At 42.7% G+C, this 14,489-nt stretch overlaps 1 protein-coding gene across 3 annotated transcripts in view; it reads left to right on the top strand.

Annotated features, from left to right (window-relative positions):
• The window catches only part of ADAMTSL1 (ADAMTS like 1), a 465,052-nt gene that overhangs the window by 235,957 nt on the left and 214,606 nt on the right, over positions 1 to 14,489 (top strand). For all 3 annotated transcript variants that reach the window (XM_061200460.1, XM_061200461.1, XM_061200463.1), the window contains 2 exons: positions 816 to 1,117; positions 7,125 to 7,254. In XM_061200460.1, coding sequence (XP_061056443.1) covers positions 816 to 1,117; positions 7,125 to 7,254 — 432 coding nt within the window. The remainder of the gene's footprint in view (positions 1 to 815; positions 1,118 to 7,124; positions 7,255 to 14,489) is intronic.

Consider the following 14,489-nt stretch of genomic DNA (forward strand, 5'->3'; position numbering starts at 1 on the left):
GGAATTTGAATATCGTCCTACATTCTAGAGAAACTCAGAGAAAAACCAAGTTCTCCCTAATGTGGCTTTTCTCGGTGGGGAGGCGCTGGAGGCTGTTGAACAAACTCGTATGAATGCAGAGCCCCTCGTTTACTGTGACATGCCTGTGGATTTAAATTTGTAGCAGGGCTTTTCTCTAGGATATAAAAAGAATTGCAGTCCAGACTAATTCAAAGAATGTGTGAGGAACAAGGCTCTGCTCCATTCTTGGAAACTTACAAAAAAAAAAAAAAAAACACCTCTTTCTCTTTCTGTATATAAATAAATCTTGGGAAGCATATTGAGCAGAAAAGCAAAGAAAGTTACAGAATCTGAAATCCAGACTAAAAACAAAACAAAAAAATACTTCCTTGAATATCTCTAAGGGCTGATTTTGTTAGAGTTTTTAGTATTAGTATTAGTCTGCTGGAAGAATAGCCAGCGTCTGCAGGAGACACAAGTGCTGGGATTTAGATCGATAGAGAAGAAACCAATTCCCTGCTCGAAAGAGCTACCACTGTGGGTGCAAAGCAGGGAGAAAGCAGGTGGTCTGTGGCTGGAATGTCTTCCAGCTGGGGGTTCATATGACACTCACGAAGAAACCAATCCAGAAACAGTGGCAAATGAGCTCATGAACTACACCGAAGCGCCCAGCACAGGACAGAGTGGCTGAGCCCTGAGCACATCCTGGGACGGCACTGGGCCACGGTGGCAGGTGGGATGCGGACCCTCCCAGTACCCGCAGTCTCCTGCTTGGGGCTTCTCATCCTGTCCTCTTGTTTGCTTGCGGACTGCAGGTTCATCCCAGAGGCCTGGTCGGCCTGCACGGTCACCTGTGGTGTGGGGACCCAGGTGCGAATAGTCCGGTGCCAGGTGCTCCTGTCTTTCTCTCAGTCCGTGGCCGACCTGCCCGTTGACGAATGTGAAGGGCCCAAGCCGGCATCGCAGCGCCCCTGCTACGCAGGACCCTGCAACGGGGAGGTTCCTGAGTTTAACCCGGAAGAGACAGATGGCCTCTTCGGTGGCCTGCAGGATTTTGACCAGCTCTATGACTGGGAGTATGAGGGCTTCACCAAGTGCTCAGAGTCATGTGGAGGAGGTAAGAAGGGGGATCTGGCTCAGATCTTTGCCACCGTCTTGTCCTTTTTCTGTAACTTCTCTCTCTGCGTGCAACTGTGTCACGTGATTGCCTCTAGTCCAAGCATGATAAGTAGGGGGAGGAAGCCATTCTAAATGCAAAGCGGACTGAATGAAACACAGATGTATTCCTCTTTGGGCTTGAGCAGCTTTTAGACCGTCAGCTATGAGTAGCCATCACAAGTAATGCTTTTACTTCTAGTTGTCATTCTGACGTTTTGCACTGTATCTTAGCGTATCTGACTGAGAAACAGAGTTGACACTGACCTGGCTATGCTCTCAACATTTACTTTTACTTATCTATGCCCTTGCCTCTGTGCATGTGGTATGAACCAAGACCCAAGATGACAAGCAGTCTGCTGTTCCCAAGGACAGGGTACAGCCCATCTGATTTACTCAGCTGATTCCCAAAGTAATATCTGTTGACAAAGGGAAAGGGTGTATAAGGGCAATTAACACTGTGGTTACCCAGAACTGGAAAGGAGTTTAAAGATTAAATCCTGACCCCACTGCCATTTTATATATGAGAAAACTGAGGTAACAGAGAAGCTGGGTGACTTTTTCAAGATCACACAGCTAGTGAGTGACATTTGGGACTAGGCCTGCTGTTTATTTCTCTGTCAAGGGTCTTTCCATCATACCTCACTTATGTAAGCATTTAGAGAGTTCCTGAAGCTTTCTCACTGAATGAGTATTATTTAAATAATGTTCAAAGTTTCCATGTATATTGACCTGGTTCTCTTAGGTCTAGTTCATGGTGATAACGGATTCAGTGATTTTTCTATTTCAGGTGTTAGTAATGGAACTGTAGTGGGAGAAGAAGGCATTTTAAATCAACAATTAATTCTTTAAGATTATGGTCTTTTGTACCAGTGTAGAAAATACATTAGATGCCTGTCACCACTGTCTCCCATGTCTACTCCCAAGAGAGATTTTGATAGGTGAGGAAACGCTAGCTGATTTCCCATCAGATCCCTGTCACTGGCTCTCAGTAACCCCTGTTGTCACATTAAGGGTCTGCATTCCCAGCAAAGTTTCTTACTTAATTGGTATAAAAATATCTATATTAAGATTATTTCCCCAAACTGTTTTCTAAACCATGACATTTTGGAAACTCTTTTATAAAAGCATCTTTTCTCATTACTGGGAACGTCAGAATACATGTTGTTCTGACATGTTGTTCTGCCCAAATTGTTCATGCGTAGTTGCAAAGGAATGGATAGTGGAACAAGTACGAGCAGAGAAATCAATTTTCTCCATTAGGTCGCTTCGTAAGCATTTAATAGTCTCGACCTTGAGGTTCTCGTTTTTTTCTAAGTCTTCCAATTTCAAACCATGGAGTTCTTAAGTGTTTTCATGGAGAGCCTATTATTTTAAAACCTAAAATTTTCCATCTGATTCTGGAAGACAGTTTCTTGGAACTCCGCTATAACCCATGTTCCTGTGGTGCCCTCCACTCACAATGAGGACATCTTTTCTTCCATGCTTAATGAGGGAGAGGTGTTAAATAAGCTTTGGTGATATCTGAGCCCCAGCAGGAGCTCAGAGGCCAGGTGGAAAGGACACAGCAGTGGCTACAGTTGCTTCTTTCCAACATAGTGAACGACTCAAGAGTTCAGATGGTGTGTGTTTATCCCCAATTTCCACGATCACCTGAATTGAACAATCATGATCTTTAGTCTAAAATGAATGTGCTTTGAAAAAAATTATTTATGATCTCTCAGTTATGATTCTCAGTTATAAGTCAAGCCTGGAACTTTATGAGCAGATGGGAAAAATGATGCTGTAATGGAATATATAAATGACCAGATACCTTTATCTTTAAGATTCTAACCATTCTGCTGATCAATCAGGGGTATAAAATTCAAAGTGTAGAGAGTATGTGGAATGTTTTTCATTTAAAAGGTTTTCAGAAGCTATTGATCTGGAAATAAGATTTGTATATTTCATACACAAATGATGTCAGCTTGTAGGAACTGAGCATCTTCGTATAACATAAAGTGTACATCATTTATATCCAGTTAGGTCTTTAACTGTCAACAACTGTGCACACTTACCTACAGTTGTGTCACTGTGCCAAGGTAATATATCTATGCCTAAAATGTTAAAAGTTGAAAATTCCAAAGTGGTGAAACTATGCTCGGGTCACATGGTCCATATGATGCCCAGACACACTAACAAATTATTTTGGTATACGGGATATGTATATTTTGAAGTCATTGTTTGGCAGTAACATTTTATGGTACTACCAACTTTGATCTTTCACTAAAATATAACCCACAAGGTTGAAGATATTTTTAATCATTCCTGCTGAAGCCAATCAAAAATCTGCAGGATTAACACATAGATTTTAAATCAATTTTGGGTTATAAGACCAGTTGAGCTAATTTTATTGTTTTTGCAACCTCAAGAGATGAAATCGGATAGACACAAAAGTAACCTTTCACCTAGCAGAGGTAGCAACCCGAAGGAACTAGTTGGTAATTTAGGCTGTAGTTGGTGGCTGCGTTTCCCCAAGCTGTCATCAAATATCATGTAACAATTATGCTATTCTGGGAGATATAAACACTGAAAATCCCATTTTCTGGAAGATTGAAAGTGAGCCTAACCTGTTCAGATCTGTGTTCTGTTGTCTCACTAACATCTCCTGGTTATATTTTAATTTTCCATATGTGAACGGATAGGTGTGGTCAAGGAGAGCGGATTTGAACCTGAACAGCTTTATTGACCTCCTAGATGGTAAAATCGCCGTCAAAATCTAGCTGAAGGAAAACTTGAAATTGATTTCAGCAAGTATAAAAGGTGAAATCCTGTGCATCTTGCTCCCTTTTCCTTATGAGTCCTCTCCTTTTGCTTCTGTCAAGAAAGGAAAACTCAGAATCGGAAAGGACCATACATACACGTGTGTTCTGTGTTGGTTTAAAACGTCCTTCTCAGTGCAAAAATTAGCCCATTTGGAAAGTAGCACAGACTTGATGAGCTAACTTCTCACATCCGGGCCCGACTGCCCTGAGCCAAGTATACTGTGAACTGACAGGTGAAGTCTTCACACGTCTTCCCTCTCCAACTTCCCACACCCCCATGCCAGGGCTGCTCCCTCACGCCACGTTGCTTCCTCCAGGCCCCCATTCCTTCCCACCGCCCCTTGGCCCAAATTGCACACTCTGCTTTGGAGTGCCCTGCCCTTTAGGCATCTCATTCGTTAATGCCACAAAAGTTTCTTGTGTGTTGACCACAGCGCTGGTCCCAGATCCTCCTTCATTACGATGGAGCTCTGCCCTTAGCCTCCCGTACCCCAGGCCCCATCTAGGAATGCTATGACAACAGACCCTGAATGCAGTGTTGCGGAGGCCGAGGGCATCCTTCTAGAAGACATTAGATTAGAAGGTAGTAACTCTAGAATGCTTCTTCATCTCAGCGTTTAACCAACCCAGGTGACTTTTATCCTGAGCTAGGATTATTGGCTGTGGTCATGTAAATGTGTTCTATGTGTCTCAGAAGATTACTGATGTCATTTTAGAAACTTTAACACTTGCAATCCCATTCCATGCAGTCCTGAAAGGACCTCAGTTCTATAAACCAGGATTTCACAAAGTGGAAACAGGTCACATTACTCATACACCCCCAATACATGCCCTGCCCCAAGCAAGCCTTTTCAAGTAAGGCAGGTGACAAAAGCCCTGTGGTCACTTCCTGCCTCAGGGATTGCCAACTCAAATTCATAAGCTTTTCAATAGCTGACTAAAGCCAAAATATATTTTATTTTAGAGCAACATTTAGAATCTCTGGAATACTACCAGGTAGGCAAATGAACTGAAACCTTAATTTCAAACAGAATCACAGCTCTAGATTATGTATGGAACAGTTCACCTCATCTAGCGCCTTGTCATCATGACCTTAATAATGCCAGACTGTTCCGGTGGGAAGTATCAATGAAGATATCAACAATTTCTTGTGAAGTGTTTTGCTATATCATCATACCATGAATTTCAAGTGGCTCACTCCAGCTGCAACCAGGAGGACACCCTGGTGTCAGCATTCCAGAATATGATGGAATGTCTTGAATGTCTAGCATAAATCTCAAATGCTCCACCCTGAACTGGCCGTGATATATTTAAATTAAATTTTTAAGCTCTTAAAAGGCTTAGAAAAAAGAAAACTGACAGGGAAAGTATTGTGACTGATTTTTTTTTTTTTAATGTTTGATTTGTCAGACTTACTAGGAAAAAAGAAAGGCGATTCTGATTCAGGCTTTAAAATGTCACTTTTTAAATGGTGGCTTGCTGAGTGACCTCTCTAAGTCAGTGTAACATCACCTCGGAAAGCATTAGCCTGTTGATGGGGTGATAACTTCTTGGGGAAACACAGGGTAGATAGGAGGAGGGAAGTGACAGGGCTGAGAAGTGATAGGTCTGTCGTACTATGTTAGGTACTATCTGATGAAACAATGCAGAAAATTTTAAAAAGAAAATGTATGTGTATTTATATATAAAACTATTATATGGATGGCCACATACTCTGCTATAACTGCATACAAATATTTAACAACACATAGGTATCTTTAGATGTACATATCTTTATATATATAGCTATGAATGACTGAAAGCAAATTATCAGGAATGTCCTGTCTCTCTTCTTCTTTAAACTGAATTCTGCTGAAATGATTCCAGACAAATGTCTAGTTTATTCCTGAAGATCTCCAGCAGATATAACATCCTCTTAGTATTTTTGAATGTTAATGTTGTCAGTCATTAAAGCTCCAGTGCCAAGGCACAGCCACTACAGTTTCACCATTTATCAACTGTATGACCTTAGCAAGTCTTTTCACCCTTCTAAGCCTCAGTTTCCTTATCTGTAAAATGGGGATAAAAGCGGTGCTTGCCTCATGGAGTTGTTGAGAGGATTGAATGGGGCATGTCAACATCCTAGCCTCAATACTTGGCTAATATGTTCACTCAGAGGATTTTTGCTACTGCTTGTATGACTGGGAAGCAGGATGAAATGTCTGGATATTACATTAAATTTAATTTAATTTAATGATATTAAATTCATTTGACCAAATTAAAGATCCATTCATGATAAAAACTCTCAACAAAGTGAGTATAGAGGGAATGTACCTCAACGTAATAAAGGCCATATATGACAAGCCCACAGCTAACATCATACAAAATGGTGAAAAACTGAAAGCTTTTCCTCTAAGATCAGAAACAAGACAAGGATGTCCATTATATCTGGACACATGGTTACATGTGTCCCTGTCCCATGAAAGTCTCCATGAGAGATCCTACACCCCACCTTGGAAGAGCCGCCAAGTAACCGTACGCCAGTCACTCCTTAAACTCCTGTTTTACTAGGTCTGTAGTTAGGGGCATGTGGGTGGCAGTGGGAACAGCGTCTTCCATGGATGTCACTCGTCATTAGGCATCTTGTTCTCTTTCTTTGTTCCAACCTCCCAGGCTGCTCTAGGTCACTAAAGAAATGAACCCGAATCAAAAGGAAACCAGCAAAGCCCTAGATGCAAGGCCCCAGAAGCACAGCAATTTACAGAATGCTGGATATTCAAACACGGCTCTGGGCCTGCCTTCCAAATACAGTCATCTCCTGTTGATTAGAATACGATGTGTGAAGGTCTTGGGGTCATTATTTTGGTCATCCTGCTCTCCTTCTGCTTTAAATTATCCTGTTTCAGCATTGGCGGCTGCATAGCCGGGTGGCATCTTTCTAAGCGTTTCAGCGGTACTGGGAGCAGCCTCCGCACTTTGGCGGAGTTGCCCTCCTTAAGGGGCACAAACTTCTGAGTGCTTTCTCCAGACGGGGCGATGCCTGACGAGATGCGCAGTCCCGGACTTTCAACTGCCTGCCACGCAGCGAGTCCTCCCAGTCGCAGAGACCTCCCGCCAGCTGCCCTGTCTACACTTGCTCACTGCCCACACGCCCACTCTGGCCTTGACAGTGTGATCTGTACACAGGTGTCCAGGAGGCGGTGGTGAGCTGCCTGAACAAACAGACACGGGAGCCCGCGGATGAGAACCTGTGCGTGACCAGCCGGCGGCCGCCCCAGCTCCTGAAATCCTGCAGTTTGGATCCCTGCCCGGCAAGGTAAGGGGCGCGCTGGCCGCCCTGCTGCCCAGGAGCATGTTTAGAACGGGGTACGTCTGTCCGTGGGCAAGACCAGAACGCTTATTGTTACCCAGTGTTTTGAAAACCAATTAGCATCAGTTCAAACTTTTAGTCAAATCCACTTGAATTTAATTGAAACCAGGGCTTTGGAATTCCAGCCCAGTGGTCATGCTCAGGGTCCAGAAGCTCATGCTCCGTGCACTGAAGCAAAGCCCCGTGGTGTGGCTGGTATGTGCACGGGCCCCACTGCTGCTTTCTCCTGGAGGGAATGTGAACTGACCACAGGCTTTATGGTCTCTGCCACCTTTCAGCCTGTGCCCCGAGCCCTCCCACCCTGGTAACAGATTGGCTTGTGGATTGCAGGAACTGAAGGATCTGGGTGGTATAATTGACCCACCATGAAATCTGTATGCACACAGCATGCAGATTCATCATAGCATGATCGGGGGTGTGCGTGTGTCATTCCACATGCATAAAATCAATTAGAGCATTTCATTGTTCAGCCCTGCCTGGGTCTCATTATTATCCAACCTTGAGTCTTAGCTCATCAATCCAATCACTGCTTCAGCCTACGCAATGTTATGGGGTCTTGAGAGACTTGCCTTCAGATACGTGTTTGGAGCAAGTCTCTGTAGAAGCTAAACCATCTCATCTATGATTCTGGTTTCAAAGGGGAGACATTTAAAGAACCAAAGCCAGACTTTCAAGTCTGCTGATGGGCTGAAGAATGTTGCCAGATCATGTCCTACATGTGGAGGGGGTTGCTATTTCTGAAGGATATTTCTTCTGTTTCTGCAAGGTATCATGTAAGAAGCAATGTGTTGCCTACAGGAATTAACGATAGTTTTCTGGTCAAGCTAATGCTGCTTGTCTTACTTCTCAGCCAACTAGATGCCTTTCTTGGGGACTTAGAGGATACAGACTGCAGGCCTCCTCGCATCATCTCAGGGCACCATCCCCCAGTGACACTCTCCTGCTCACCACCAGAGTTATTATTCCGTATCTTGATCTGAAGGGTGGGCCTGCCTTCCCTCTTCAGATGCAGAAGTGAAGAGGGCCACTAGTGCCATATTCTCCAAGGCAACCAGAAAATCAGTCAGCCACTGCTTGGAGCAGCACCCCACCCATGGGAGTAGCAGCCGGTAAAATAGAGTCAAGGGCTGGGCCAAGAGAAACCTAGATCCAGTGCATAGAATCCTGAGAAACCTCTTTTTCTATCCCTGTGCACATCTCTATCCTGACCTCACTGTTTATCAGTGAGTCTAAGACCTAGCTGCATGGGCAAGGGATCCAAACCCCTCCATTTGACTGCAGTCTCCTTAATAGGAAGAAGCAGAAGACATACAGCAGGCACAGCCTGCAAGGGCCTTGGCTAGCGGGTCAGGAAGCCTGGCCTCTCATCCTAGCTCGGCCAGCCACTAGCTGTGTGGCATTGGGCAAGACGTCTGCCCCTTCTGTTTCCGTATCTGCAAAATAAATTAGCTACACGAGATAATCTGAGGTCACCACGTCCTGCTCCAATAATCCCATAACTCTTCCTGGCTCCGTAGGCAGGAGCATTAGACTGTTGTTACTGCTGCTTTGTGCTGATGGTTGATATCATTTCTGTTCTGCTTATTTACCGTCACTTTAAAAACAAGCATGACGGTCTTTCTAACCACATTCCAGTGGTGTAAGGACATCCAAATGCTGTGATGAGCCGAGGCATGGCCGAGGAGTCAGTACCTGGGACAAACTGCACATCTTCTGGGACTTACAACCCCTAAACCCCTCCCTTCCTGGGGCAGCAGAAGGAATAGGGCACTAGACGTTACTTCCCACCCTCCAAGTACTGATTACGGTTAAATTAGATAAGCTTAATTTACAACCTTTTGATTGTCTCCCGGACAAGGACTCTTGTTGGACTTAACGTTATTGCATTTGCTCCAGGTCAACTGACTGCTTTAATGTCCACCAGCGAACCGTCAGACTGACAGGCTGGATGTCTTACTGGGCGCAGGCATGGTTTTCTTGGGCCAACTATACATAGCTGAGTGTTTGTAGAATGATGCTAATTGAAACAACAAAGGGGGCCAAAGTGGCCTGATATGACTCACTCTCTTTGCCTCCCATCCAAGAGCCAAAACAGAGTTTCATCTTAAAAATGAGAAGTGTATAGAGGTGCATCTCCTGTGGAATATTTCAGTCTGACATCAGGGGAAAATCCCTCCTTCGGAATGTTGATGTCAGATGTGTATGAAAGAGAAAATGTATTTAGTAGGGGCATGGCAGTGCGTCGTTTTCCCAAGCACCTTCTATTCATTTGGGACTAATTTAAATCTTTAATTCACAATTCTTATTGTGCGTGGATCAGTGTTCCCTGCACATTTACAGCGCTCCCTGTATTCCCTGATGGGCTGCCAGTTTCTGTATACTGTCTTTTAGTTTCTTGGCTTGTGCTGATGTCCATGTGCTCAAAAAAAAAAAAAAAAAAAAAACCATAGTATTTTCTGTGGGATATACAGAAGTGATGTTCTGAGTCTTGGTCACTGGGCTTATGTCTCTAAGAGGTGGCACTGGTTAAGAGAAGTAGCTTTTCCAGGAAGTTATTTGTCTTACTGAACACCAATGGAAGCTGCTTTTCTTCTTGTGTGTGATCAGAGTTATCAGATCACACAGAGAATACCAAAGACGCTAGAGGGAACGTCCTATCTGGGCAATCTTTCTGAGATGAAACTCACCTTCTGATTTCCTCTGTGTGATTGACAGAGCTGGTATCAGAAGCACATGTCCAACTTTCACCAGGTTCAGGCAGATATATTCTCATGCCTGGCTATTCACAGCAGGAAGGCCGTGTTCTCAAACAGGAGGTATTTTGATTGTACCAATTTGTGTGTGCACATGGACTGCCTGCATTTTTTAGGACACGTAAAAAAATAGTAGTTGTCTGTTGGAGAGGACTAGATTTTTTTAATGCAGATTTAATTTTTTATTGAAGTATAGTCAATTTACAATGTTATGTTAGTTTCAAGTGTATAGCAAAATGATTCAGTTTTATATATATATATAATATATACACACACACACACACACACACACACACACACACATACATATACGTATTCTTTTCCAGAGTCTTTTCCATTATAGGTTATTACAAGATTTGAGTATAGTTTCCTGTGCTATACAGTAGGTCCTTGTTGTTTATCTATTTTATATATAGTAGTGTGTATCTCTGTTTTCTATGTAGTAGTGTGTATATATTAATCCCAGACTCCCAATTTATCCCCGCCGCCCCATTCCTCCTTTGGTATCCATAAGTTTGTCTTCTATGTCTGTGAGTCTATTTCTGTTTTGTAAATAAGTTTGTTTGTATCGTTTTTTTAGATTCCACACATAGGTGATATCATATGATATTTGTTTTTGGCTGACTTACTTCATTTTGTATGATAGTCTCTAGGTCCATCCGTGTTGCTGCAAATAGCATCATTTCATTCTTTTATATGGCAAGTAACATGCCATTGTATATGTGTACCACATCTTCTTTATCCATTCATCTGTCAGTGGACATTTAGGTTGCTTCCATGTCTTGGCTATCATAAATAGTCCTGCTGTGAACATTGGGGTGTATCTATCTTTTCGTATTAGAGTTTTCTCCAGATACGTGCCCAGGAGTGGGATTGTTGGATCATATGGTAACTCTATTTTTAGTTTTTTTAAGGAACCTCCAGACTGTTCTCCATAGTGGCTGCACCGATTTACATTCCCACCAACAGTGTAGGAGGGTTCCCTTTTCTCCACACCCTCTCCAATGTTTATGATTTGTAGACTTTATAATGGTGGCCATTCTGACTGGTGTGAGGTGGTACCTCACTGTAGTTTTGGTTTGCATTTTATAATGAGTGATATTGACCATCTTTTCATGTGCCTGTTGGCCATCTGGAAGAGGACTAGATTTTAAAGTCCTTGCTGTCAGCTTTATGTCTTAATCCTCCTCTCTATCCACCTGGCACCTAGCATAATGTCTGACACGAAGTAGGTGCTTATTAAGTGCTTATTGAATAAATGAGTATAAGGACTAGGGTTAAATTTTTTCCATAGCAATGCTTAGACCCTAATAAGTGCGCTCTCTCCCCTCCATCCTCCTTATCCTGTCTCTCCCACCCAACAGCTGGTGCTGAAAATGTTATTATTAGAGTCTCTTCTTTATGTTTAAGACTTTACGTATCAATTTAAAACATAAATAGCCTTAAGATAAATAACCCTTTATGTTAGCAGCCATGTATGGCAAAGTATCCTCAGAGTAAGACTATGAAGACAAGCTTTTATCAGAGGGGAGAGTGGGCACCCAGGGAGGGGTTTGATTGTCGGGAGCATTGGAAGGTAGTACAGCGAGGCCAGGTATTAATCCCTTAACAACCTGGCCTACAATTGGCCAGAAGAAATTAGGACCATTTTTGCTTATGAGCTGACGATTGTGAGAATTTTGCATCCAAGTTGATAGCAAAGAAGGTATCAGTACAAGGAAGAAAAATTATTTTAGGTGCCTTTACCACCCTCTGAGTAATCTGTGTCTAGAAGCCCCCCAACCCTGCCCACCTTCACTGGTGGGTTAGATCCATGTAAGGGACGAAATAGCCAAAAAGGAGCTAAGATCAGTCGTTAAGAAAGTGGTCAGCCTCCTGTTCCTAATTTAAAAACTAAGTATTAGAGTTCTACAAGTGATACATGAATATTCTCATTCTTTGACACTCAAGCACAGCAGAAGTCGTGAAGAAAGAAAGGCACATTCTCCCCTTTCACCACCACGCTCTACAGCTCCACGCCCTTGTTCTCCCCGCAGAAAATCACGGTTAATGGTTCGGTACTTTTCCAGACCTTTTTCCATGCATTTGTATACATACATGAACATATACAGACGTATAAGATTTTCTTCCCTTTGTAAATGAGATCATATTATGTATATTGTTTGGCAACTTGATTTTTCCCTTAATAACATGCACTAAACATCTTCCCCATCCCTGAGACCACCAAAGTAAAAACCCGCAGGTAGATTAAGACCTGTGTTCAAATCCTGCTCTGTCACATTTAGCTATGTGACCTTCAAGAGTTCATACACCTTTTCGGATCCTCAGATTCTTCATCTCTAAAATAGGATCATAGTAGACACTTAGAAAAATTAATTCTCTTCTCCTTCCCCTTTCATTTTTGGTGAGAAATATTTTTAGTTTGTATTCAGGACTTAAATTTGATTCAGTTTTCTCTTTTATTCAACTACGTCTTAATAATTAAGCTTTACTGACCATCTCCCTGGTTTATAATAGCTATGACATGAGCAGCCAAGGAAAGCCAGAAAGCACTCCCTTAAAAGAAAAAAAAAAAAAGAATCTGACTGTTATTAATTATAAACATTTGATAGCTCGGCCAGCGTGTGTTGAAAAGATTTGGTAAACGTACGTGGAGGAGGGGAAAGAAGTACGCAATGAAAGCCAGATGGCTGAAAATGAAGGAAATTCCAGGCAATTTCTGCAGCTTTGTTCTAACATACTTTTTAAACTAAACTTTTATTTCTCTGCAACAGAGAACAGCTGAGTGGTGCAGAATAGATAAACAGTGAAGGGGGGGAAAGAAGCCCATAATTCCAGGAATAGTACTTGGTTTCTGCCCCCCACCCCAATCGCATTCCCTTTTCTCCGACCTAGGGTGGTTCCTAGGACCAGCAAGAACTATAAAAGAAGTTTGAGGATCCCTATCTGAAACGAGAAAGTTAAGGAAAAACATCTTAAAGATCACAGAGTCTCCTCTTTAAAAGCAAACTGCAGAATGCCTATTTTATTGTACGCTAACAAAATCCATGCAGACTAGCAGCAAATGATTTCCAATTCCTAATTTTTTTTTTTATATTAGCCTAAAATGGCCACAGCAAAAGGTGCTGCCCTTTTACACAGCCATGTTTTAATTTACCTGATGGAGCTTTCAAAGCTTTACAGGAACCGACCCCTTTGACAACTTGTTTTAAGGGTTACTGTTTCAACATGCTCTCTAAATATTGGTTTATCTTTTGCTGGGTTCCCAAAGTTTCCATATGCTGCCTTTTGGCTCTGTCCATGCTAACTTTTAAGTGCTCAAAGCAAAAGCACACCAAAGCTCACTGACGTCCACAGAAATTGAGTCCAGATTTGGAGGCCATGTTCAGACGTCCTTAGAAATCTAATACTACTACTACTATTGTCATCCTCTTTGGTAAATCCAGATGCATAATTATACTGTCTCTCTCTTTTCTTCCACTGATGGACAAGTTACAACAGAAGAACCTGCCAAGCCCTGTTCCTTAACAACTGGGCCTGATTGGCTCAGTGGCAGCCTCTGCTATTTCTCTATATACCCAGGAATGTGCTGGCCTAGTGATCAGAATTGTCCCCAGCAGCATTTTGACATCAACAAGGGTAAACGTCACATGTATGCTTGCCTTGGGGCTTAAATCTTCATTTCGCCTAATGAGAGCCCTCTCCATGTTTACACATCACCTGTTATATCAACCACAGACCTCTGTGAAATGAGCTTTGCTGGTATTAGAAGTTACAAGCATAGGTTTAGCTGTTGCATGAATCTGGGGTAAAAATCAAGGGATCGGATCTACCTTCTCATCATGTCACCTGATGAGGGAAGCTTTCCTTGTTTCTTAACATCGATGTGGTTGGACAGCCTTTTAGACCGCATAATTCTGCCTGGACTGTGGCAAAGTCGTTATACAAACCGTTGACTGAAATTAACCTTCTGCACAACAAAAAATACGGCAGAAAGTGTTTTACATCTCAATTCAGTAAAACATAAAAATGCACTTGGCATCTTCAGGCACAGCAGTCTGCTTGTATTTGGTCCTCAGAAATGACTAGAAGACAAAACCTGTTCTAACGGAGTTACCAGTTATTGGAGGAAGATTTCAAAACAGTAACTTCTTTGAGTGAGGCAAGCACAAAGTTCTGTGGGAGCGTGAGGCTGAGGGGAAGGCTTCCTGGCGGAGGTGATGCCTGTGCTGAATCATAACGCATACGCAGGAGTTACCCAGGTGAAGAAGGGAGAGAAGAGATGTTACAGGCAGAAAGAAAAACATGGACACAAAGGAAAGGACAAGAAATGGAAGCTAGTGTTAGAGGGTGGGCAGGGGCCAGCTCCAGGATAGCCCAGTACACTAAGTTAAGTTGTTTGGACTTTACGTCCTATAGGCAATGGAG

Source organism: Eubalaena glacialis, chromosome 9 (genome assembly GCF_028564815.1).
Source record: "Eubalaena glacialis isolate mEubGla1 chromosome 9, mEubGla1.1.hap2.+ XY, whole genome shotgun sequence".
Lineage (NCBI taxonomy): Eukaryota > Metazoa > Chordata > Mammalia > Artiodactyla > Balaenidae > Eubalaena > Eubalaena glacialis.